The sequence below is a fragment of the Elephas maximus genome, chromosome 1 (genome assembly GCF_024166365.1).
Source record: "Elephas maximus indicus isolate mEleMax1 chromosome 1, mEleMax1 primary haplotype, whole genome shotgun sequence".
In the NCBI taxonomy this organism is placed as follows: domain Eukaryota; kingdom Metazoa; phylum Chordata; class Mammalia; order Proboscidea; family Elephantidae; genus Elephas; species Elephas maximus.
In genome coordinates, this window is record NC_064819.1 from 1,074,294 (window position 1) to 1,098,293 (window position 24,000).

At 40.1% G+C, this 24,000-nt stretch overlaps 2 protein-coding genes across 2 annotated transcripts in view; one reads left to right on the forward strand and one right to left on the reverse strand.

Annotated features, from left to right (window-relative positions):
* LOC126071864 (OX-2 membrane glycoprotein-like) overlaps window positions 1-19,393 on the forward strand; it is a 317,661-nt gene extending 298,268 nt beyond the window's left edge. Inside the window, exon 6 of the mRNA XM_049876322.1 lies at window positions 13,385-19,393. The gene's annotated coding sequence lies outside the window, so the exon portion shown is untranslated. The remainder of the gene's footprint in view (window positions 1-13,384) is intronic.
* The window catches only part of BTLA (B and T lymphocyte associated), a 43,753-nt gene continuing 19,753 nt past the window's right edge, over window positions 1-24,000 (reverse strand). Inside the window, exons 3-7 of the mRNA XM_049876434.1 lie at window positions 19,790-20,116; window positions 11,505-11,540; window positions 9,757-9,900; window positions 4,699-4,745; window positions 1-466 (exon numbers count right to left, since the gene is read on the reverse strand). Of these exons, the coding sequence (XP_049732391.1) occupies window positions 191-466; window positions 4,699-4,745; window positions 9,757-9,900; window positions 11,505-11,540; window positions 19,790-20,116 (830 nt within the window). The 3' untranslated portion in view covers window positions 1-190. The remainder of the gene's footprint in view (window positions 467-4,698; window positions 4,746-9,756; window positions 9,901-11,504; window positions 11,541-19,789; window positions 20,117-24,000) is intronic.

Below are 24,000 nucleotides of genomic sequence, written 5' to 3' on the forward strand. Positions count from 1 at the left end.
TCCCAAAGAAGTTCTCAGGAGAAATTTTAGTCACTTGTCATATAGATTCTTAAAATCCAAGCACCAACAAAAACCTCCTTCAAGGGAAAATTCTCAAGGCGAGGAATCTTATTTGACATTCCGTTGGGCCCAGACGATGGTGTTGGCTTGGAGACATTCAGTGATGGCTTGGGGGAGATCAGGACAAGATTTAACTCCTCACGCATATGGCTGCATACTCTGTAGGGGCTTCTTTCACATCTCTTGCTGGTCTTGGGTTCACTCCAGTGATACAATAGTTCAGGGAAGCATAAACAATGTTCTGTTTATTTTCCTCTAAGCATGGGTTAGAATAAACCTCAGGCCCTTCCTGTGCCCTGAACCAGGAGTCATTATCATAAATACCAGTTTCTGTTGGCAGTGTTTGGGAATTTTGCCTGGTGCTCACTTCATCTTGCTCACTCCCAAAGGGCTGGGGAACAGCAGCCTGTAGGAGACACAAAAAGGTTTAAGCATCACATAAGGCCAAGGTTGGTGCGGGTCTTACAGCGCTAATCTCACCCATGAGCGAGTACTCGCTCACCTCTGACTGTGGGGTTAAACGTACCTTCAGAGGAGGAATAATCTGTCGTCCCTTACATATGCTGCTGACAATTCAGTTTTTAACAACTCAGTTATTAAAGGGTGAAAGGCTCGAGGACCACTGTGTTCTCCCCAAATTGTTATTTTTTGCTTTATTATTGGTCACTTTTGAGGTAACACAGCACTTTTCAACCCTTCTTCAAGATGAAAAGCATGGCCCAAGCTAACAAGAAATATAAAATATCCAAACTTTAGGCAGCCTACGATTTGATAGCCAGTGTTAACACAGTTTAGAACAATTAAGGATAAAGCAGAACAGATCATCATTAAGTGGGCAGAAAGAGTAAATGTTATAAGTTACTCATGATATTAAAGCACTGGACTGCTAACTGAAAGGTCAGCGGTTTGAAACCACCATCAGCTCCACAGGAGAAAGATGTGGCAGTCTGCTTCTGTAGTGATTTACAGCCGTGGAACCTCTGCAGGGTGGCCATAAATCAGAATCAACTTGAGGGCCGTGAGTTTATTGATGATCTATTATTGTAATTTGAAATACAGAATTTGAAAATTGCTGTCCGTTTTTGAGGGACAAAGGGAAAAAAAAAAAAAACCTAAAATAGTATTCCTATACCGTCGCCTGCTGGCATTGAATTGATTCTAACTCATACCAACCCTATAGGACAGTGTAGAACTGCCCCATAGGGCTTCCAAGAATCAGCTGGTAGGGTCAAACTGTTGAACTTTTGGTTAGCAGCCTTAGCTCTTAACCGCTGTGCCACCAGGGCTCCAGTATTCCTATAAAACCAAAACCAAACCCAATGACGTCAAGTTGAATCCGACTCATAGCGACCCTATAGGACAGAGTAGAACTGCCCCATAGAGCTTCCAAGGAGCTCTTGGTGGATTTGAACTGCTCACCCTTTGGTTAGCAGCTGTAGCACTTAACCACTACCCCACCAGGGTTTCCAGTATTCCTGTAAAAAACCAAAAACCAAATCCACTGCCGTTGAGTACAGGGTGGTACAAATGGTTAAGTGCTGGACTATTAAGTGAAAGACTGCAGTTTGAGCCCACCCAGAGGCACCTTGGAAGAAAGGCCTGATAATTCACTTCCAAAAAGTCACAGCCATGAAAACCTTGTGGAGTGCGATTCTACTCTACACACATGGGGTCTCTGCGAGTCAGAATCAATTCAGTGGCACCTGATTTTGTTTTCTGCTCTTGTAGTTATTTATACCACAAGAAAACTCTTACACTGCCAAATAAATATCTTAAAGCTTCAAATGTCTTACAGCTTCTGAGAATGAGGTGAATTTATAGAAAGTAAAAATACAACAGCCCCTGTTGCTTTCAGCTATTTGTTAACCATTCCTAGTTACACACACGGGGCCCACCTGGTAAAAATGGAGATGTTATACTAATGCTAAATGCTAGGGGTTGTTATTTCTTTTCTTTTTTTTTTAATTTCAATTCCTTTACAGCATCAGGTCCATGGTCTTTGAGGGTCTACATGGTTGTCTGGTCCTTCATTGTCGTCACTGCAATGTGTGCATCAGCACGTCTGTTACACCTTTTTGGCAGAGTTCACCCTGACAGCATATCTGGTGGTATCCAGAGAAACTAGTTATTAACTGCTTAGCACAGGATTTGCCTCTAATAGAGGTGGCTGCCCAGGAAATGACACAAAGGCTAGATGATTGAGAGAGGCTGCATTTCCTTTTACCTTCACAGTCTCTTGACTAAGATAGAATGTGCCGACTTCCACTGGCAGGAACCCAGTTAAAGTCAGCCAGTGGAGCACTGAAGAAGCAAAGACTATCATGTAACCTAATAGCCATAAATCTGCAATGTACCAGCAAGGTCTCTGTTGTACTTTTCAATAACTAAATCTATTAATTCAGTTACCTGGCTTTCTTCTCAAAAGATAGCTCATTTCCACGATAAGTTTTGTCAGAATGAATGGGGTGAAAGCAAGCATGGTGCTCTGTGACTGAGTGTGGGTGGTGATCAATGTGGGTGGTATACCACAAGGCTGGTGCCCCATGGTATGGTGGGCAGAGGTGATAAAGGCAGAGGTGGCAGTCACAGCTCACATTTGTATGGCATTTTACAGTTTATGAAGCATTTTTTTATAAGTATTGAGATATAATTCAGATACCATAAAAATCACCCTTTAAAAATGTACAATTGGTTTGTTTTTAGTATACCAAGCACTTTTATACCCTCAAAGGACCATTCTGGAATAAGATCAGAACTTTGACTTTTATATATACCTGCCATCTTTTTACCAGTTTTTTTCTCTACTTTGTATTTCTAGTCCACTGGCTTCCATGTGAGTTCCTTCTTAAAAAGGTCGTCAGCCCCAAGAGACTAAAGGGGCACACCAGCCCAGGGGCAACGACTAGAAGGCAGGAGGGGACAGGAAAGCTGGTAATAAGGAACCCAAGGCTGAGAAGGGAGAGCGTTGACATGTCGTGGGGTTGTTAACCAATGTCATAGAACAATATAGGTACTAGCTGTTTAAAGAGAAACTAGTTTGTTGTATAAACTTTCATCTAAAGTACAATAAAAAAAAAAAAAAGTCTTCAGCCCCAAGGGTCTGATATGTCATCTCTTTGATTATTTCCTGAAATGCCTGACAACTCAAGTGGAGCAATTCAAATTCCAGTGAAAGACATGAACACCTTAAAACAATACTCCCGAATAAATGCACACACAGAAAAACACATTTTGAATTCAACTTTAAGTTATAGTTTAAGTTATAAATAATTCATCCAGCTCACACAGAAAAAATATGCTCACATTTTAACCAACCTGGATTTTGTTTGCACAGAAATTATTTAGGTTATTGTTCTAAACGGTTTCATAACTCACAGGACTGATTGTGACAGAATGTAGAATTTTTGTTGTGGTTCACTATAGGAAGAGAGGAAATAATGTTTAAGAAAATCTCCCTACTTCAGGAAACACAACCTTAACACCCGACACAATGTTTATTGATACTTACTAAAAATTTAATACAAGTTTACTAAGTTGAAAGTATTTGGTTTGGTTTAAAATTAGGAGGGTTGGTGAAGAAAGCTTTGTGCCATTTAATATTATATGTAGAATTGTTGGCTATATCTGCCTCTGATTTTTCTGGAGCCTTCAAGAAGTTTAACCCATTACCATTGAGTTGATTCCAATTCATGATGACGCCATATGTTACAGGTTAGAACTGCTCCATAGGGTTTTCTTGACTGTAATCTTAATGAAAGCAGATTGCCACACCTTTCTTCCACTGAAGACAGTTGTTGTTGTTGTGTGTCACTGAGTCAATTCCAACTCATAGTGACCCTAGGGGACAGAGCAGATCTGCACCAAAGGGTTTCTTAGGCTAAAATCTTTATGGGAGCACCTCTTTATTCCTACTCCTCCTTACTGAAACACACAGAAAAAAATTAAGTTTGTTTACAGTAACTCATTTTTGACTAGTTATTTGTTTTTAGTTAAAGATATTCATAAAAAAAAATTTTGCAAACATATTAACCAATCTTATATTCTTCTCTGAGTTCTAATATTTATACATCATTAAACCCAAAATAAAGGCCCAAATTTATTTTCCAAGAAATTGTAAGAAAAATTGGCACTGCCTCTAAAACATCCTTTGCTTAGTCTAGGAGGTCTTGTCTCTGAGGATCCCACACAGAATCAGGGGATTTTGCACAATAAAGGAGCCTGTGAGCACACCCCTTTATCAGTGTGTGTGATTTACAAGGAAATCCAGTCATTTTATGAGGTCATGGATGTGCTCATTCTTCCACTAACTTCCTATTCTCTTCCAGAAAGACTGTAAGAAGTTTCTGTGAGAATAAGTGAATAGGCTGAAGCAGTTTCTGAATTTTCTGTTGAGGGTCTACACTGCTTCCCACCTCCCATCCTGAGAACCACTTATTATGAAACTTGTTGATTCTCATGAAACTTTGCATCAGAGGTGAATGTAAAAAAAATTTTTAAAAATTAAGAAAAAAGAGTGAATATATATATAGCACTTAGGACACATAAGTGTTACATAGATTCATTAAATAAGAAGATATATCTAAATATTAACAGCGTAAAACTCAAATCCATTTGTTTTAAGAGATACTTCAAACATACCAGGTTAATTTCCCTTCCTGTTGAATCAGAAGTCTTCTTTCGTTTCTCTGGAAGACAAAAAGGGAAATAAAGAAACTAAAGAACAGCATGAAACTCTTCCCTAATTCCCTATAAATTTGGGTTTTAATTCTGGAATCCGACTGCTAAATTGAAATTTAGTGTCTAGAGCAAGGTTGGCAGCCTATCCAGCCTAAGGGCCTCCTACCAATTGTATGCTGTGATGCTATTATTGGTTTATTTGCTGTGGCTAGCATGCCACAGATGCAGCGCTGGAGGTGCTCACTTGTCTATGCCAAGAAATAGGGAAGACAGCTTCCTGGGCAACTGACTGGAAGACATCCATATTTATGCCTATTCCCAAGAAAGGCAATCCAACCAAATGTGGAAATTATAGAACAATATCATTAATATCACACGCAAGCAAAATTTTGCTGAAGATCATTGAAAAACGGCTGCAGCAGTATATCAACAGGGAACTGCCAGAAATTCAGGCTGGTTTCAGAAGCAGATGAGGAACCAGGGATATCACCGCTGATATCAGATGGATCCTGGCTGAAAGCAGAGAATACCAGAAAGATGTTTACCTGTGTTTTATTGACTATGCAAAGGCATTCGACTGTATGGATCATAACAAACTATGGATAACACTGCAAAGGATGGGAATTCTAGAACACTTAATTGTGCTCATGAGGAACCTTTACATAGATAAAGAGGCAGTTGTTCGGACAGAACAAGGGGATACTGATTGGTTTAAAGTCAAGAAAGGTGTGCGTCAGGGTAGTATTCTTTCACCATACCTATTTAATCTGTATACTGAACAAATAATCCGAGAAGCTGGATTATATGAAGAAGAATGGGGCATCAAGATTGGAGGAAGACTCATTAACAACCTGTGTTATATAGATGACGCGACCTTGCTTGCTGAAAGTGAAGAGGACTTGAAGCACTTACTAATGAAGATCAGAGACCACAGCCTTCAGTATGGATTACACCTCAACATAAAGTAAACCAAAAATCCTCACAACTGGACCAATGAACAACATCATGATAAACGGAGAAAACATTGAAGTTGTCAAGGATTTCATTTTACTTGGATCCACAATCAACAGCCATGGAAGCAGCAGTCAAGAAATCAAAAGACGCACTGCATTGGGCAAATCTGCTGCAAAGGACCTCTTCAAAGTGTTGAAGAACAAAGATGTCACCCTGAAGACTAAGGTGTGCCTGACCGAAGCCATGGTATTTTCAATGGCATCATATGCATGTGAAAGCTGGATAATGAATAAGGAAGACCAAGGAAGAGTTGACGTCTTTGAATTGTGGTGTTGGCAAAGAATATTAAATATACCACGGACTGCCAAAAGAACAAACAAATCTGTCTTGGAAGAAGTGCGTCCAGAATGCTCCTTAGAGGCAAGGATGGTGAGACTGCATCTTACATACTTTGGACATGTTGTCAGGAGGGATCAGTCCCTGGAGAAGGACATCATGCTTGGCAGAGTACAGGGTCAGCAGAAAAGAGGAAGACCCTCAACGAGGTGAATTGGCACAGTGGCTGCAACAATGAGATCAAGCATAACAACGATTGTAAGGATGGCTCAGGACTGGGCAGTGTTTCGTTCTGTTGTGCATGGGGTCACTATGAGTAGGAACCGACTTGATGGCACCTAACAACAACAACAACTGCATGCTACACATCCCTCTGCTCCTGAGAATTCACCCTGGCCATTTTCCTCACTGTTTCATCACTTCTCATTCAAGATATTCCCACAGCACATCCAAGAGGGAGGAACAGAATCCAGTATATCACTTTTAAAAGACTGGAAATCCTTGCACTGGGGACATTCCTTACCCAATGACAGAGACCCTACAGTCCTGTCACCATCATACCCAGAATCCCCTACCAGCTAGTCCCTGCTTCTCTTTCTGCCATTCTGAGAGAAGTTCCAGCTGCCTCAAGAAAGATAATGAAACTTTACAGAGGGACCCCGGAAAAAGCCCTGGAGTTTAAGACTCAAAGCTGGGATAATAAAGAAATTCCTCAGGATTCTGAAAAGTCTCTGGGCCACAGAAGACCTCATCGCAAAACACCAGAAGCACATTTACCCAGACAAAGCTTTCTCTTGTGGCAGACATAATAAAGGATGACATCAAGGACATCATACATGAAGAAAGCAAAAGGTCATTAAAAAGACAGGAAAGAAAGATAAGACCAAAATGAATGTCAGAAGAGACGCTGAAACTTGCTCTTGAACACAGAGTAGATAAGGCAAATGGAAGAAATGATGAAATAGAAGAGCTGAACAGAAGATTTCAAAGCACAGCTCAAGAAGACAAAGTATTATAATGATATATGCAAAGACCCAGAGTTAGAAAACCAGAAGAAAAGAACACAATCAGCATTTCTCAAGCTGACAGAACTGAAGAAAAAAATTCAAGCATCCACTTGCAATATTGAAGGATTCTATGGGCAAAACACTGAATGACCCAGGAAGCATCAAAAGAAGATGGAAGGAATATATACACAGTCACTGTAGCAAAAAGAACTGATGAATGTTCAGCCATTTCAGGAAGTAGCATCTGATAAAGAATTAATGGTACTGAAAGGAAGAAGTTCAAGCTGCACTGAAGTCACTGGGGAAAAACCAAGCTCGAGAAATTGACAGAATACAAATAGAGCTGTTTCAATAAATGAATATGCAACGCTAGAAGCATTCATTAGTCTATGCCAAGAAATTTGGAAGGCAGCTACGTGGCCAACTGACTGGAAGAGATCCATATTTGTTCCCATTCCAAAGAAAGGTGATTCAACAGAATGCAGGAATTATCAAACAACATCATTAATATCACACTCAAGAAAAAATTTTGAAGATAATTCGAGAACTACTTCAACAGGGAACTGCCAGAAATTCTAACTGGATTCAGAAGAGGATGTAGAATGAGGGATATCATTTCTGATGTCAGTTGGATCTTAGCTGAAAGCAGAGAATACCAGAAAGATGTTTACCTGTGTTTTATTGACTATGAAAAGGCATTTGACTGTGTGGATCATAACAAACTATGGATAACATTGTGAAGAATGGGAATTCCAGAACACTTGTGTTCATGTGGAACCTGTACATAGACAAAAAGGCAGTCACTCAAACAGAAGAAGGGGATACTATGTGGTTTAAAATCAGGAAAGATGTACATCAGGTTTGTATCCTTTCACCATACTTGTTCAATCTGTATGCTGAGCAAATAATTGAAGAAGCTGGGCCATATGAAGAAGAATACAGCATCAGGATTGGAGGAAGACTCATTAATAACTTACCAAATGCAGATGACACCACCTTGCTTGCTGAAAGTGAAGAGGACTTGAAGCACTTAGTAATGAAGATCAACGACCACAGCCTTCAGTATGGATTACGCCTCAACATAAAGGAAACAAAAATCCTCACAAGTGGACCAATGAGCAGCATCATGATAAATGGAGAAAATAATGAAGTTGTCAAGGATTTCATTTTACTTGGATCCACAATCAGCACCCATGGAAGCAGCAGTCAAGAAATCAAATGACGTATTGCATTGGGCAAATCTGCTGCTTTTTAAGCCTCTTTAAAGCGTTAAAAAGCAAAGATGTCACTTTGAGGACTAAAATGTGCCTGACCCAAGCCATAACATTTCCAATTGCCTCATATTCATGCAAAAGCTAGACAATGAATAAGAAAGACCAAAGAAGAATGGATACACTTGAATTATGGTATTGGCAAAGAATATTGAATTCACAGACTGCCAGCAGAACGAACAAATTTGTCTTGGAAGAAGTACAGCCAGAATGCTTCTTAGAAGTGAGAATGGTGAGATTGTGCAGAACGAACAAATTTGTCTTGGAAGAAGTACAGCCAGAACGCTTCTTAGAAGTGAGAATGGTGAGACTGTGCCTCACGTACTTTGGATATGTTATCGAAAGGGACCAGTTCCTGGAGAAGGACATCATTCTTGGTAAACTAGGGGGTCATCAAAAAAGAGAAAGACCCTCAACAAGATGGATTGACACAGGCATTGCAACAACGGGCTCAAATGTAACAACAATTGTGAGGACGGTGCAGGACTAGGCAGTGTTTTGTTCCGCCGTACATAGGGTTGCTATGATTGGGAACTGACTCGACAACACCTAACAACAACAGCATAGTTATTCTGTGACTGTGTTGTGGAAAGGGGATGGGAGAAAATGGAAGAGAGGATAAAAGAGAGAACTGAAGTGGTTTAGGCCACAACTAGATCAAAATTGTCCATGCGAACCTGTCTTACCAGTGTGTAAGTAGTTGTGAGGTTGAAGGACGTTACCTGTCTTACGATGTGTAAGTGGTTGTGAGTTGAAGGATGTTTTACATAAGCAGACGGTAATTGTTTTCAAAATATCACGCCCCTCCCATCATAACCTTGGAAACTCAATGGGGCAGTTCTACTCTGTCCTATAGGGTCGCTATGAGTCGAGGTCGACTCAATGGCACTGGCTCTCTCTCTCTCCCATCATAACCAAACATGCATTTTTCGAACACATTATTGTTGAGTTAGGGTTCAGTTCAAGCATGTAGCGTGTCAGAACCGGCAACAAGAGTGTGTATGACTGGAATGCTGTGGTGTGGCTATGAAAAAGGATGAGACAAAATTACTCAAATCATAAAGGCATGATCTGAGAGATCATTTCAACCTCCTCAAGGTTTATAAGAGCTTCTTCTGATACAATCCTAAAAAAAAAAAAATCCTAAGATTCACACAAATTGAAGGAGAAATTCCCAGCCATGTGCCCTTCTTACCATATCCCTGACTGGAGGACTGTGATATAGTAGTGAGCATGCCTGCTCCATGACTTGAGTGAGCTTGAATTAATCCATTTGGATCTTTAGTGTATGAAACACCACCCAAGAAATCATTGTCCATGGCATATCCAAGAAGATCATGAAAGACAACAGCTGAATCCAGGTAAAAATCTACCGGTCCCAGGAATAGAGAAACCCAACTGTAGGTGCAGAGGGGAAGAGGGAAAATGAAACCCACCTTGGCGAAACTCACCTTGGCACTTTCTCAGGCAGCAGAACAGGCAGAAACAGGTAATGAGGAGTGGAGATAATCCCCCCAAAGGAAGCAAACTATAAAGGAGCCATTTTCTGTTTGCTGTTTCATCCTGGGAGGGAGGTCCTGAGGCACTGGTTGCATCTGAAATGTTGGCAAATACTAAAGACAGTCAGGAACTCTGAGATATATTAGCATTTGCAATGCCTCCTACTTTGTTGGGGTCCCTGGGTGGTACAAATAGTTCATTGCTCCACTACTAACCCAAAGGTAGGCAGTTCCAAAACACCCAGAGGCACCTGAGAAGAAAGCCTTGGTGATTTGCTTCAAAAGGTTGAAGCCTTGAAAACCCTACGGAGTGCAGTTCTATTCTGCAATACACGGGGTCGCCAGAGTTGAAATCTTCTTGAGAGCAACCGGTTTTCTGTGTTATCAGAACCTGAATGAAGGAGGTTACAGGTGGACGCCTCCATCCCCTCCCTCCAGGAAGCCTTTCCTGAGAATCCCCTACCTCGGTGCCCTTACCCACCTCTTGTTTTATTGCTAAGCATATGCCACCCTAAATTATACTTTATTTTTTGCAAAAGCCCTTTTTTAGGCTAGGGTTAATCCTCTGTAGAGATCCATAATAGCTCTCAGAAAGTACCTCATCAATGCTGTTCATTTACATTATCTTATTTAACTCTCATATTTACCACTTAAGAAAAGTAGGAAGCCATAATTTGTATTCAGTTCCATGATTGCGATGCATTTTATTGTTCTAAGACTGGCCCAAGGTCGGATAGCCAGTGAGTGGCAGCTGGGACTCCAGCCCATATCTTTCTGATAATAAAGTTCCTTCAACATGGCAACCTTTCCTTGCCTCATAACTCTTTGGTCACGTGGGTATAGAGCTGGCACTGGTTACTATTAATCAATGATAATGGACATTAAGGCCTCATTTGTCCACACGGGGTTCAATTTATTTGTAGGTCATGAAAATAATTCAGTAGGTCACAAACAGCATATTTTTGAAAACGAAGCAGAGCAGAAGAGAAAATATCAGAATATATTACACACGCTAGAGCAATGGTTCTCAGCTGGGGCAATTTGGCAATGTCTGGAGGCATTTTTGACTATCACAAGGCTGGGGAGCCAGCATCTAGTGAGTAGAGGCCAGGGGTGATGCTAAACACCGTGCAATGCACAAAACAGCTTCCCCTCAATCCTTATATAATTAAACGCTTGAAATGTCAATACTGCCAAGGTTGAGAAACCCTGGCTTGGGATAAACACAGCTTTGGGAAACTTTTATTTCAGTTATTCACGTACGTGTATGTTTGTATTATGGGTTAGGGTATAAGACGTAATTTTTATTACAGGTTACTGTTACACAGTATGAAAACTACTGGACTAAGATACTCTGTTATATGTATGAGTTGCTTCTCTAGATGCTTGGTTTTAGGTAAAGATTGTCAGTGGCAAATGGAGCCAGACATAAAATGGTTTAGTAATTTAGAGCAAAAGTAAAGGCTGTGTTTTCCCTGCTCCAGCTGCTGCTAAGGTTGGTCGGGTACCCAAGTCATTGCCAAGGGTGGCAGGCCCAGCCCTCTGGGGAAGGGGCATGGATAGGAATAGAGACTAAGGTCCACAACATGATAACCTAACACAAACCAAATCTACTCGCTAAGATCCAACTTTTACTGTGAGTTCTCCAACTACTAAACAATCTAGTTTTCTTAATTTTAAACGACTAATTTGATACTTACTGATTAGAAGGTGTTCTGAATTATTTTGAGTCCGTGCTGAAATAGAAAAACAAGATAGAGAGTTGAAACTGGTTATGAAAACAAGAAGGGCGCACCCTCAGGCGTGTCCAGTATCAGATCTCGTCTCTGAGAGGGCTTGTGTTTGCACACTAACAATATTTCAATCCAACGACAGTTTGCATGATGTGTGGATCATCACTTTGAGATCAAGAGCACAAAGTAAATTCCTGGATTCATTTTGAGACTCACAGAAAAACTGTGTAGAAACAACGTAACCTTCATCTGTCTGCTTTGATCTTTCCTCCCCATTCATTTATGTATTGTGACATAATACAGCCTGTATGACACCTTCTAGCACCTGAAATAACAAGACACACCTTGAACAGATGCTCCAAGTAAGCTTCCATGGAAGCAGGGTGACTTGCTGGGCACTCAATGTGAAACAAAGATTGTGCCTGTCTTTTCCTGCCCATTTCCTGCCCCTACTTTCCTGCACAGATAGTGACCACCCACCTTCGTGGGTCCCTAAGCAGGGAGTAGCCAAGGGCTGGTTGAAGAGGACAGAGTTGAAGGCCAATGCTTGTTCCAGAGACTGTTCCCTAGCTCTGTCATCTTCTCTCTTGGGACTTTGGTTTGCTCTGGAAAGTATTTGTCTTCATTTTGGGAGACTATCGCTTTCCCATGAGCATCCAAGTTCCTACTCTGTCACAAACCTGTTCTTACAAAAACCAAATTGACCATAAAAAGCAAAGGAGAATCAGATACAAAATTAAGAAAATCCCTAAAGAAAGATATTTCAGGGAAGAACATAAAATACTTTTTCATTATACCTCCAAAATGTATTTATTTAAAGCATCATCCTGGAACATAAGTCCTGACTATATTTCTCTCCTTACCTCATACTCTGTTTACTGAGCACTCCTGGGTACAGAAGGAAAAGGAATTTATCTTCCTCCCTTTCCCTGTTATCTCTGTTTTCACCACTTCGCTAAAAGAAAATCCACAAATGAGTTGTCAACCCCTAACTCTTATAAAGGAAGCAGAGATGACCCACTGAAATATGGTACAATTTCTGCCTCCTAAGACATTATAATTCTTTATTGGACAAAAGACATTTCCACACATTACTACAGTACAAGGAAATGGTAATAAATAAGAGGTACAGACCTTAAATGCCATAAAAATTGGTAAACAGGAATCCCCTAAGGTGACTGTGGATGGTTTCACTGAGAACTTGGGAAATGAGTTGCCCTTGATAAGAGGGGTAGAACTTTGATAGATGGGGACAGATGAATGGGTGCCCTGCAAGTGTGAGAGTAGTGTGGAATGGGCCATGAGGAAGACAAGCCAACGCCAAGTAGTGCTGTCAGGCTGGAGCTGAGAAGCTCTGTGTGGGACAGACTGTGGAAGGCCAGGAAAGTTGGTTAAAAAGCATGAACCGAATACGAACACTGTGAATGCTTGAAGGGGGCTCAAAAGAAGAATGGCATTATGATACAGGAGTATTAGGAAGATTTTTGCTGAAATGAACCAAAATGGGGAAACACTAAAGACAAGGAGTCCAGCCAGACAATTACTTGAAATTGTTTAGATGGAAGGTAATGAAGGTCTGAGATGCACATAGAAGCTGTAGGAAAGAATAAATCACAGAGGAGAAGAGTGTTGACAGACAATAGTAGTACAAAAGCAAAGTCCTGGGGAGTTCCCAAAGGGGGTAAGGGCATTAATTAATAAAACAACAAGAGAGGGAGTGATAAGGAAGGTAGGAGAGCAGGAAACAAGGAGAATAGAAAACATCAAGATTTATAAGACCGTTAATATGTCTTCTACTTGGCTCTTGGACTTCCTCTCATCATTTCATCTTTTGTGCTCTGTTCTAGTCCCACAGTAATAAACACATCCCCTCAGGACACAGGCTTTGAAGAGGACATGCTGCCTCCCTTTCCCCTGAAGTTAGATCCTGCTCCTCCAGGGTAGACAGATTGTTGATCCTAATTTCAGTGTTCACTTGGTCCCTAGTATACTTTTCGAACTCTACAACTATGTGCAACAGCCATGGGATGATCCAAAGATGGGATAGAGGAGAAACTGTAATACTCCTGGGAGACGTTTGCGTGACAAGGAAGTATTAGCTTGTCTCTGACTCCAACTAAATTCCCCCCTGTGGGACAGAAGTAAATTGGTTCCCATGAAACAAGGCTAAATTTAAAAGAAAATGTCTTATTTTGGCACACACAAACACAATGCAAATTTATATAAGACTTCTCTTCCAAGGAAGGTGAATTCCATGTACCTAAATTTAATTTTATTATATATTATATTAATAAACATATATATTATATAACCACTACGTGTCCGTCAGTTTGTCGTACTGTGGTGGTTTGCGTGTTGCTGTGATACTGGAAGTCTTGCCACTGTTATTTCAAATACCAGCAGGGTCACCCTTGGTGTACAAGTTTCAGCGGAGCTTCCAGACTATAGACTAAATATGGATTGCACTGCAACATAAAGAAAAGAAAAATCCTACCAACTGGACCAGTAAATACCATCATGACGAATGAAGAAAATATTGAAGTTATCAAGGGCTCCATTTTACTTGGATCCACAATCAATGCCCACGGGAAAAAAAAAATTTACGGAAGCAGCAGTTAAGAAGGCAAACGACATATTGCATTGGGCAAGTCTGCTGCAAAAGACCTCTTTGAAGTATTAAAAAGCAAAGATGTCACTTTGAGGGCTAAGGTGTGCCCAACCCAAGCCATAGTATTTCCAATCACCTCATATGCATGTGAAAACTGAACAATGAATAAGGAAGACTGAAGAAGAATTGACGCCTTTGAATTATGGTGTTGGTGAAGAATATTGAATATACCATGGACTGCCAGAAGAATGAACAAATCTGTCTTGGAAAAAGTACAGCTTGAATGCTCCTTGGAAGCTAGGATGGAAAAACTTCCTGTCACATGCTTTGGACATGTTATCAAGAGGGACATCATGAAGAATGTCCTCAAGAAGGACATCAAGTTTGGCAAATTAGAGGGCCATCGAAAAGAGAAAGACCTTCAATGAGATGGATTGACACAGTGGCTGCAACCATGGGCCCAAGCACAACCACAATCATGAAGATGGCACAGGATTGGGTAGTGTTTCATTCTGTTGTCCATGGGGTTGCCGTGAGTTGGAACCAACTGGATGACACCTAACAACAACAACATATTATATAAACTATTCTATAGCACTTAATCATTTTATCCCGAAAGAAATGTTTTTCAAGCTTTTCTTATTGTTATTCATTTATTTTGCCGGTTGAAAAAATTGTACTTTAAATTTTCAATATTTTCTCTCGAAGGTGTGAATTAATAGTGCAGTTCTCTCCAGAAGGTGTACATTCTGTACCTCCTCAATATAGGCTTCTCCAGGCTGCTTTAAGCAGTTTTTACACTTTGGGTAGGTTATGTTCTTTAACTAATTGATTTACTGAGAAATAGCTCCTGAGTGCCTACCAGGAGCCAGATACTATGGTATATGTTATAGAAAAGAAAGTCGTTTAAGCCAGTTTACAGGCCAGTGCACAGAAGGTCACAGGTAACTACCATTCAGCTTGCTCCCAAATTTGCAAAAGCGGGATCTCTCCAGCTCTGCCGTCAATTCCCTTTGTACTTCCGTGCTGCATGAAAGAGAGTTGCAGCTATCACCAGATCCCTGTGCTTTCCCTCACCAGGCTACCTTAGAGTTATTTTAAGGACTCTAATGAGACTTAAAGGGATTCCTTCACTGAGCAACTTTGAGTTTAAAGACTGACTCTGGACTGTGCCTACTAAGTAAGGAAATGAATTTTTAAAAATACCAAAATTTACGCATTCATGGCAACGGTGTCCATAAAACAAAGAAACATAGGAGGCTGTGCATAACATTTCAAACATGCGAACACTGCACCAAACCTCTTTGAAGTTTCTCTTTTGCAATAACCTTCAGGATGAGTGCTCTTCTTTGATCCAAATATACTCTGCTACTGTAAAACTCCTATAACTTAAAATTTACCATTTTAGCCATTTGAAAGTGTACAATTCAGTGATATTTACTACATTTGCAATGTTTTACAGCCATCACCACTATCTAGTTCCAGAATGTTTTTAAAACCCCAAAAGGAAACCCTGGACCCATTAAGTGATCACCTCCCATTCCCTTTTTCTACCCCTGTTGCTGGCAACCTCTCATCTGTTTTCTGTCTCTGCATTTGCCTGTTTTGAGTATTTCATATCAATGGAATCACAGAACATGTGACCTTTTGTGTTTGACTTCTTTCACTTAGCATGATGTTTTCCATGTTAATCCATGTCGTAGCGTGTATCAATACTTCATTCTTTTATATGGCCAAAAATATTTCCTTGTGTGGATGTACCATACTTTGTTTATCCATTCATCAGTCAACAAACATTTGGGTTGTTTGCACCTTTGGCTACTGTGACCAGCGCTGCTATGAACATCAGTGTACAAGTTCTGTTTGAACACTTGTTTTCAATTCTTTTGGGTATATACCAAGGAGTAGAATTGCTAGGTCATATGGTAATTCTACGTTTAACGTTTGAGGAAATGCCAAACCATTTTCCACAGCAGTTGTAGAATTTTACACTCCCACTAACAATTCACAAGGGTTCCAATTTCTCCTCACTCTTGCCAACACTTGTTATTTTTCATTTTCCTGATAATAGGCATCTTAGATGTGAAAGGAGCCCTTGTGGTGCAACCCACAGTTGAGTTCTTGGTTGCTAACTGAAAGGTTGGCAGTTCAAACCCACCAGCTGCTCCACAGGAGAAAGATAAGGCAATCTGCTTCCATAAAGATTTACAGACTTGGAAACCCTATGGGAGCAGTTCTACTCTGTCCTATAGGGTCGCCATGAGATGGAATTGCCTTTACAGAAGTGGTTTTTCAGTAAGCATGAAGTGGTATCTCATTGTGGCTTTGATTTGAATTTTCCTAATGACTAATAACGCTGAGCACATTTTTCATGTGCTTGTTAGCCGTTTGTGTATCTTCTTTGGAGAATTATCTATTCAAGTACTTCACCTATTTTGTAAGCAGGTTGTTTGTTATCGACTTGTAAGAGTTCTTTGCATATTCTGGACTCTAGACCCTTATCAGATAAATGACATGCAAATATTTTCTCCCATTTTATAGATGGTCTTTTTACTGTCTTGATATTGTCTTTAGATGCACAGAAGTTTTTCATTTTGATGAAGTCAATTCATCTATTTTTTTCTTCTGTTACTATGCTTTTCACATCATATCTAAGAAACTGTTGCCAAATCCAAAGTCAGGAAGATTTGTCCCTGTGTTTTCTTCCACGAGTTTTATAGTTTTAGCTCTTACATTTAGACCTTTGATCAAGTCTGACTTATTTTTTGCATATGTATTTATGTATGTGTATGTATATTTTGCAATATAACAACAACAATAAAAAAATGAAACTTCTGTCAATTTGATTCCAACTCATAGTGACCCTATAGGACAGAGTAGAACTGCCCCATAGGGTTTTCAAGGAGTGGTTCGTGGATTAGAACTGCCAACCTTCTGATTAGCAGGGGAGCTCTTAACCACTGTACCACCAGGGCTCCTATACATATATATATATTTATGTGTATATATGTATATACATATACGTATGTTGTTGTTGTTAGGTGCCACCGAGTCAGTTCCGACTCTTAGTGACCCTATATACAACGAAACAAAACACTGCCCACTTCTGCACCATCCTCTTATCATTGTTATGCTTGAGCCCATTGTTGCAGCCACTGTGTCAGTCCATATTGCTGAGGGTCTACTCCTTTTTCTCTGACCCTCTACTTTACCAATGATGATGTCCTTCTCCAGGGACTGATCCCTCCTGATAACATGTCCAAAGTATGTGAGATGTAGTCTTACCATCCTTGCTTCTAAGGGGCATTCTGTTCTTACTTCTTCCAAGGCAGATTTGTTTGTTCTTTTCGCAGTCCATGGCATACTCAATATTCTTCTCCAACACCACAATTCAAAGTTGTCAATTCTACTTCAGTCCTGCTTATTCATTGTCCAGCTTTTGCATGCATATGAGGAGACTGAAAACACCATGGCTTGGGTCAGGCACACCTTAGTCTTCAAGGTGTTATCTTTGCTTTTTAACACTTTAAAGAGATCTTTTGCAGCAGAGTTGCCCAATGCAACGCGCCTTTTGGTTTCTTGACTCTTGCTTCCATGAGTGTTGATTGTGAATCCAAGTGAAATGAAATCCTTGACAACTTCAATCTTTTCCCTGTTTATCATGATGTTGCATATCAGTCCAGTTGTGAGGGTTTTTGTTTTCTTTATGTTGAGGTGTCATCCATACTGAAGGCTGTGGTCTTTGATCTTCAACACTAAGTACTTCAAGTCCTCTTCACTTTCAAGAAGCAAGGTTGTGATATTTGCATAATGTAAGCTGATAATGAGTCTTCCTCCAATCCTGTAGCTGAGTTCTTCTTCATATAGTCCAGCTTCTCAGATTATTTTTTCAGCATACAGATTGGATAAGTATGGTGAAAGGATACAACCCTGATGCACAACTTTCCTAGCTTTAAACCATGCAGTTTTCCCTTGTTCTGTTCAGACTACTGCCACTTGATCTGTGTACAGGTTCTTAACGAGCTCAATTCAATGGTGTGGAATTCCCATTCTTCGCAATGTTATCCATAGTTTGTTATGATCCACACAGTTCAATGTCTTTGCATAGTCAATAAAATACAGATAAACATCTTTCTGGTATTCTCTGCTTTCAGCCAGAATCCAACTGACATCAGAAATGATATCCCTTGTTCCATGTCCTCTTCTGAATCCCACTTGAATTTCTGGCAGTTGTCTATCAATTTACTGCTGCAGCTGCCTTTTAATAATCTTCAGCAAAATTTTAGTTGTGTGATATTAAAGATACTGATTGGTGATTTCTGCATTCTATTGGATCACCTTTCTTTGGAATGGGAACAAATATGGATCTCTTCCAGTCAGTTGGCCAGGTAGGTGTCTTCTAAATCTCTTGGCATAGACGGTGAACACTTCCAGCTTGCATCCGTTTGTTGAAACAGCTATATTGGCATTCTGTCAATTCCTGGAGCCTTGTTTTTCACCAATGACTTCAGTGCAGCTTAGACCTCTTCCTTCAGTACCATCAGTTCCTGATCATATCCTACCTCCTGAAATGGTTGAATGTCAACAAATTCTTTTCTGTATAGTGACGCCGGGTATTTCTTTCACCTTCTTTTGATGCTTCCCACATGATTTAATATTTTCCCAGTAAAATCTTTCAATATTGCAACGCAGAGCTTGAGTTTTTTCTTCACTTCTTTCAGCTTGAAAACTGCTGAATGTGTTCTTTCCTTTTGGTTTTCTACCTCCAGGTCTTTTCACATGTCATTATAATACTTTACTTTGTCTTCTAGAGCCAACCTTTGAAATCTTCTGTTCATCTCTTTTACTTCACCATTTCTTCCTTTTGCTTTAGCTACTCAACGTTCAAGAGCAAGTTTCAGAGTCTCTTCTGACATCCATTTTGGTCTTTTCTTTCTTTCCTGTTTTTTAAATGATCTCTGGCTTTCTTCATGTATTATGTCCTTGATGTCATACCACAACTCTTCTGGTCTTCAGTCATTGGTGTTCAGTGTTTCAAATCTATTCTCAAGGTGGTCTCTAAATTCAGATGGGAAATACTCAAGGTTGTACTTTGACTCTCCTGGACTTATTCTCATTTTCTTCAGCTTCAGTTTGAACTTGCATATGAGCAATTGAAGCTATTTCTAAAATTCATTAGGGAGTATATGTGTGTCCTTTTCCCTAATGCAAACTGAACTATTTACAAGTGTGTAATTGTTTCTTTTTATTTATTTATTTATTTTAATTGTTTCAGCACCGCACATGCAACTTCAAAGAATTATAACCAACAAAAGTCAAAAACAGAAAAAAAGAAAGAAGAAATTAACCCAAGGACAAATAATTGAGCTGTCTTCTATTGGCATTCACTTTGTAACTCTTCCCAAATATCATTGATACACATTTGGACTTACCAAACAGATTTGAATACCCCTTAAAGACAAGATCAATACCTTTTATATATGATTTATACACATATACATGTCCACCACAATCTGTGGGACACAGTAAACTTCTGATGTGTTACATTAGGTCAGTGTCTAACCCAACAACATTAGAATCTGGGTCCTTCTTTTCCTTGAAATGGCAAGAAAGGCATTAGATGGTCTCAATGTCTAGAACTCACCCGTCACAGAAATGGTTACTGAGTGGCTTGTAATAAGTCCAGATGTAAACGTATCAGCCATACATCGGTATGACCCATTGTCACTAGCAAGCACTTGTTCAAAATGCAGAATAAAAGTTGAAATATTCTTCCTTTCTTCCCAACTTGTGTGTTGCCGAAGTCCATCCCAAAGAGCTAAGCATTGTATTCCTTTGAACTTGCACCAGGTTACGTTAGGTCGGTTAGCACAGTATGTCACAGGACACTCCAGTTTAAATGGGTCCCCCGGTGAGACAAAGTATATGGAACCTCTCTTAATGTAAAGTTGTTCATTACAGGACTTTTCTCCTGAAAGGTGAAAACAAAAATAAAATCAGATCTGTTCTTCTGAATGGACCAGATATTTGCCACTTCAATAATTTCTGCCTCATTTCTCAAGCATGATTCTTTAATTTCCTTAGGTACCATTTTCTAGTAATTAACCTTCATTAGTGGACTGTATGAGACACAGTGGTCATCTAACAAATATTTATTGAGAAATCAAACAACACATTTCCTTGGTGTAGTGGGTTGAATTATGTCCCCCCAAAAATGTGTGTATCAATTTGGTTAGGCCATGATTCCCAGTATTGTGTGGTTGTCCTCCATTTTGTGATTGTAATTTTACGTTGAGAGGATTAGGGTAGGATTATAATACCACTGTTACTCAGGTCACCTTCCTGACTCCAAGGTAAAGGAGTTTCCCTGGGACATGGCCCGCACCACCTTTTATCTCTCAATAGATAAAAGGAAAGGGAAGCAAGTAGAAAGCTGGGGCCCTCATACCACCAAGAAAGCAGTGCCGGGAGTAGAGAACATCCTTTGGACCCAGGGTCCCTGCACCTGAGAAGCTCCTAGACCAGGGGAAGATTGAGGACAAAGACCTTCCTTCAGAGCAAACAAAGAAAGAAAGTCTTCCCCTGGAGCTGATGCCCTGAATTTGGACTTTTAGCTCACTTTACTGTGAGGAAATAAATTTCTCTTTCTTGAAGCCACCCACTTGTGGTATTTCTGTTATGGCAGCACGTGGTATCCTTGATATTTCTTTTGTAGCTACTGAAAGAGGTAGCAAATAATAATTTCTCATCAGTTACTTATTATATTCCAGGTACCGTTATAAAACACAGTAAATATTCTAACTGATTTAATCCTCACAACATAATATATGTTATGAGAAACCCTGTTTTATAGATGAGGAAACTGAGGTAGTAAAGAGCTTCCCTAAAATCAACCCAAAAACCCAGTTTTATAGATGAGGAAACTGAGGTAGTAAAGAGCTTCCCTAAAATTAGATGCTAATAATTTAGTGGGCCAAAATTTAAACTCACCCTCGAGTTCATTATTCTTTAGCTCATTAACCATTACTACATATTGCTTCTTGAGCCATAATCACGTTTTCTATTACTCTGATATATTCCATTTAGTTGGACAGAGCATGAAATTTTTGTAGACAATAATTTCCCTACTATAAGTGACGCTAGGAATTTTCTTCACTTGTTTGTCAATGGCTGTAATGCAAGGGCACGCAACCACAACAACAATGCTGCTGCCTAAGGGGTAGTGGCGGTCCAGTGGTAGAATTCTTGCTTTCCATGCAGGAGATCCAGTTTTGATTCCCGGCCAGATCACCTTAGCACAGCCACCACCCACCCATCATTACACACTTGCATGTTTCTATGATGCTGAACAGGTTTCAGGGGAATTTCCAGACTAAAATAGATTAAGAAGAAAGGCTTGGCAATCTACTTCAGAAAAATAAACCAATGAAAATCCAGTGGATTACAGCCATCCCATCCCATCCCATTGTGTATGAGATGGCCATGAGTTGGGAACCGACTCAACAGCAGCTAACGACAGCAATGCTATTTTGCAATTTTTTCCATGAATCTTTCTGTGTAGGAAACATGCAATTCACATTACCCTCTGAAGATAGGATGTTCTGAGATCACCTGAATTTTTACATTTTTCCAAGAAGGAGGAGAGCAGTGAAATGCCTCTTTTGGAAGTTCTGCCTACTGGCTCGACATATGGGAAATGTACTTCATTTGTTTTAGAGGGGAGAGCTTTTGGTAGGAAATAGATTTCCCTCTTAATGTCCATGAACCTTCAGTTAGTAATTGTCAAATGTACATAATGTCTGCAGCACAGAAAAATAAAAAGGCATTTACTACGTCATTGAATAAGTTCTGTTACCCTGATTATAAAAGTATTTATCTGGTAATCTCAACATCTGGAACAAACCTGAGAACCAGGATACAGGAAAAAGAAATGCTCCCCAAGCAGACAAAGTAGTTACTGCAAGATCCAAACTGTAAGTCGTTTCATACATGACCCTGACGATTGCATTATCATTTCCTAATTTTCCAGCATGGTTGTGTGGTTCAGTGATAGAATTCTCACTTTCCACACAGGATTCCCGAATTGCATTCCTGGCCAACGCACCTCCTATGCAGCCCATCTGTCAATGGATGTGTTGCCGTGATGATTAATAGGATTCAGTGGAGCTTCGCACTAAGATGGTCTAGGAAGAAAAGCCTGGTGGTCTACTTCTAAAAATCAGCCACTGAAAACCCTATGAATCACAGTGGTCCAATTTGCAACTGATCACAGGGATGGCACAGAACTAAGCAGTGTTTCATTCAGCTGTGCGTTGGGTCCCCAGGAGTTGGGGTCCAACTCAAAGGCAGCTAACAACAACATTTTTCCAGTAAGGTTAAGGCTAAGCACATGCCTTACCATTTTCTCTTTATGTTCCTTTCCCCATAAGCTTAAGTTATTTTCTTAGCCCTGTCTTTCTCTGTTTTGAATTAATCTTTCTCCCAGCAATATATCCAACCCATTTCCTTCATTAATTTCTGTCACTTATCTCCAAGTGTTCTGGATAGATTCACAGTTTCATGGGTTATAATGACATAAGCATATCTGAGATTACCACCAACTCTCACACTTTAAAGATGAAGAAGCGGAACCCGGGGTGCTAAAGGCCTTGTCCATGATGACACAATTAGTCAGAGATTGAACTGGGGGACAGCTTTAGGGCTCACACTCCCCATACCTCCCTACATAGAACAATGTCCCAACTTTTTTCCAGCAAGAATATTCTCATTTTTAGCTAGTTCTTGATGTCCAGTAAACCCCTCACTATGATTCCTGCTCACAGCTCATCAGCCTCTGTTCAGAATAAATGAACCCTGACTGATTCATAGGGTCACTATGAGTCGGAATCAACTTGACGGCACTGGGTTCTGGGATTGAGTTTCCAAGGACCAGATTGAGACAAGGGACCTGCAGAACTTTAGAACCTCTGAGTATTTATTTATTTATAACTGCTTTGAGACCTTAAACAAGTTCACTTTAAAACTTCCTAATTCAATTGTCTCCAAAAATTCAGATTAAAAATGAAAGCAAATGAAAGGGCAAGTTATGAGGATGAGGTTTTCAAAAAACTGAAGAGAAAGGTTAAGATAATTGACCAAAAAGAAGTACCTTAAAACGTGACAGCTAGATGTGGTTAGACTCATGACCAAAAACAAGGACACTAGAGGCAGAAAAGCCAAGTGAAAGCCCTGTTTCCAGAAGCTGGTTCCTCTCCCTAAAGTTAACAGCCAATCTCAGCCTCCTAACTTCCCTTTTACTTGCCTGGGTAAGTCAGTCATAACTTATGGATTGTGTAACTGTGCCAGTGCTGTGGCAAACTGCAAGGAGGTTACAGACAGAGACCCTCTTGTCCTCCAGGAGATTACCATTTAACAAGTGAAAAAAGAACATTTAACAAGTGAGGCAAGATTAACTACCACTCCTGTTTTCTTCATGTTTACCTGAGCTGAAAGCAGGCTCAGGGGGGCCTGTATGTAGTTGTTAGGGCATTAGATAGAGTCCTGTCTTTATGGGGTTTGCCTTCTAACGGGACATAAAGATGCATGACAAATGGGAGAATGAAACAACACTATAAAGAGATACAAACCACTTTGCATGGAAGTGCAGAGGATTAACTCCTGCTGGAGCTACTGGGGCAAGGCTCCAAAGAAAGGTGATATTTGAGCTGAACCTCAATTAATGAGTAGCCCTTTGACAATCAGAGCAGTGAATGGGACATGGGAGATATTTTAAGACTGAGGAAACAGGAAGAACAAAGGCATAGAGGCCAGGAGCCTCATGGCTTATTCAAGGAATCGATACACACCTGTACCATG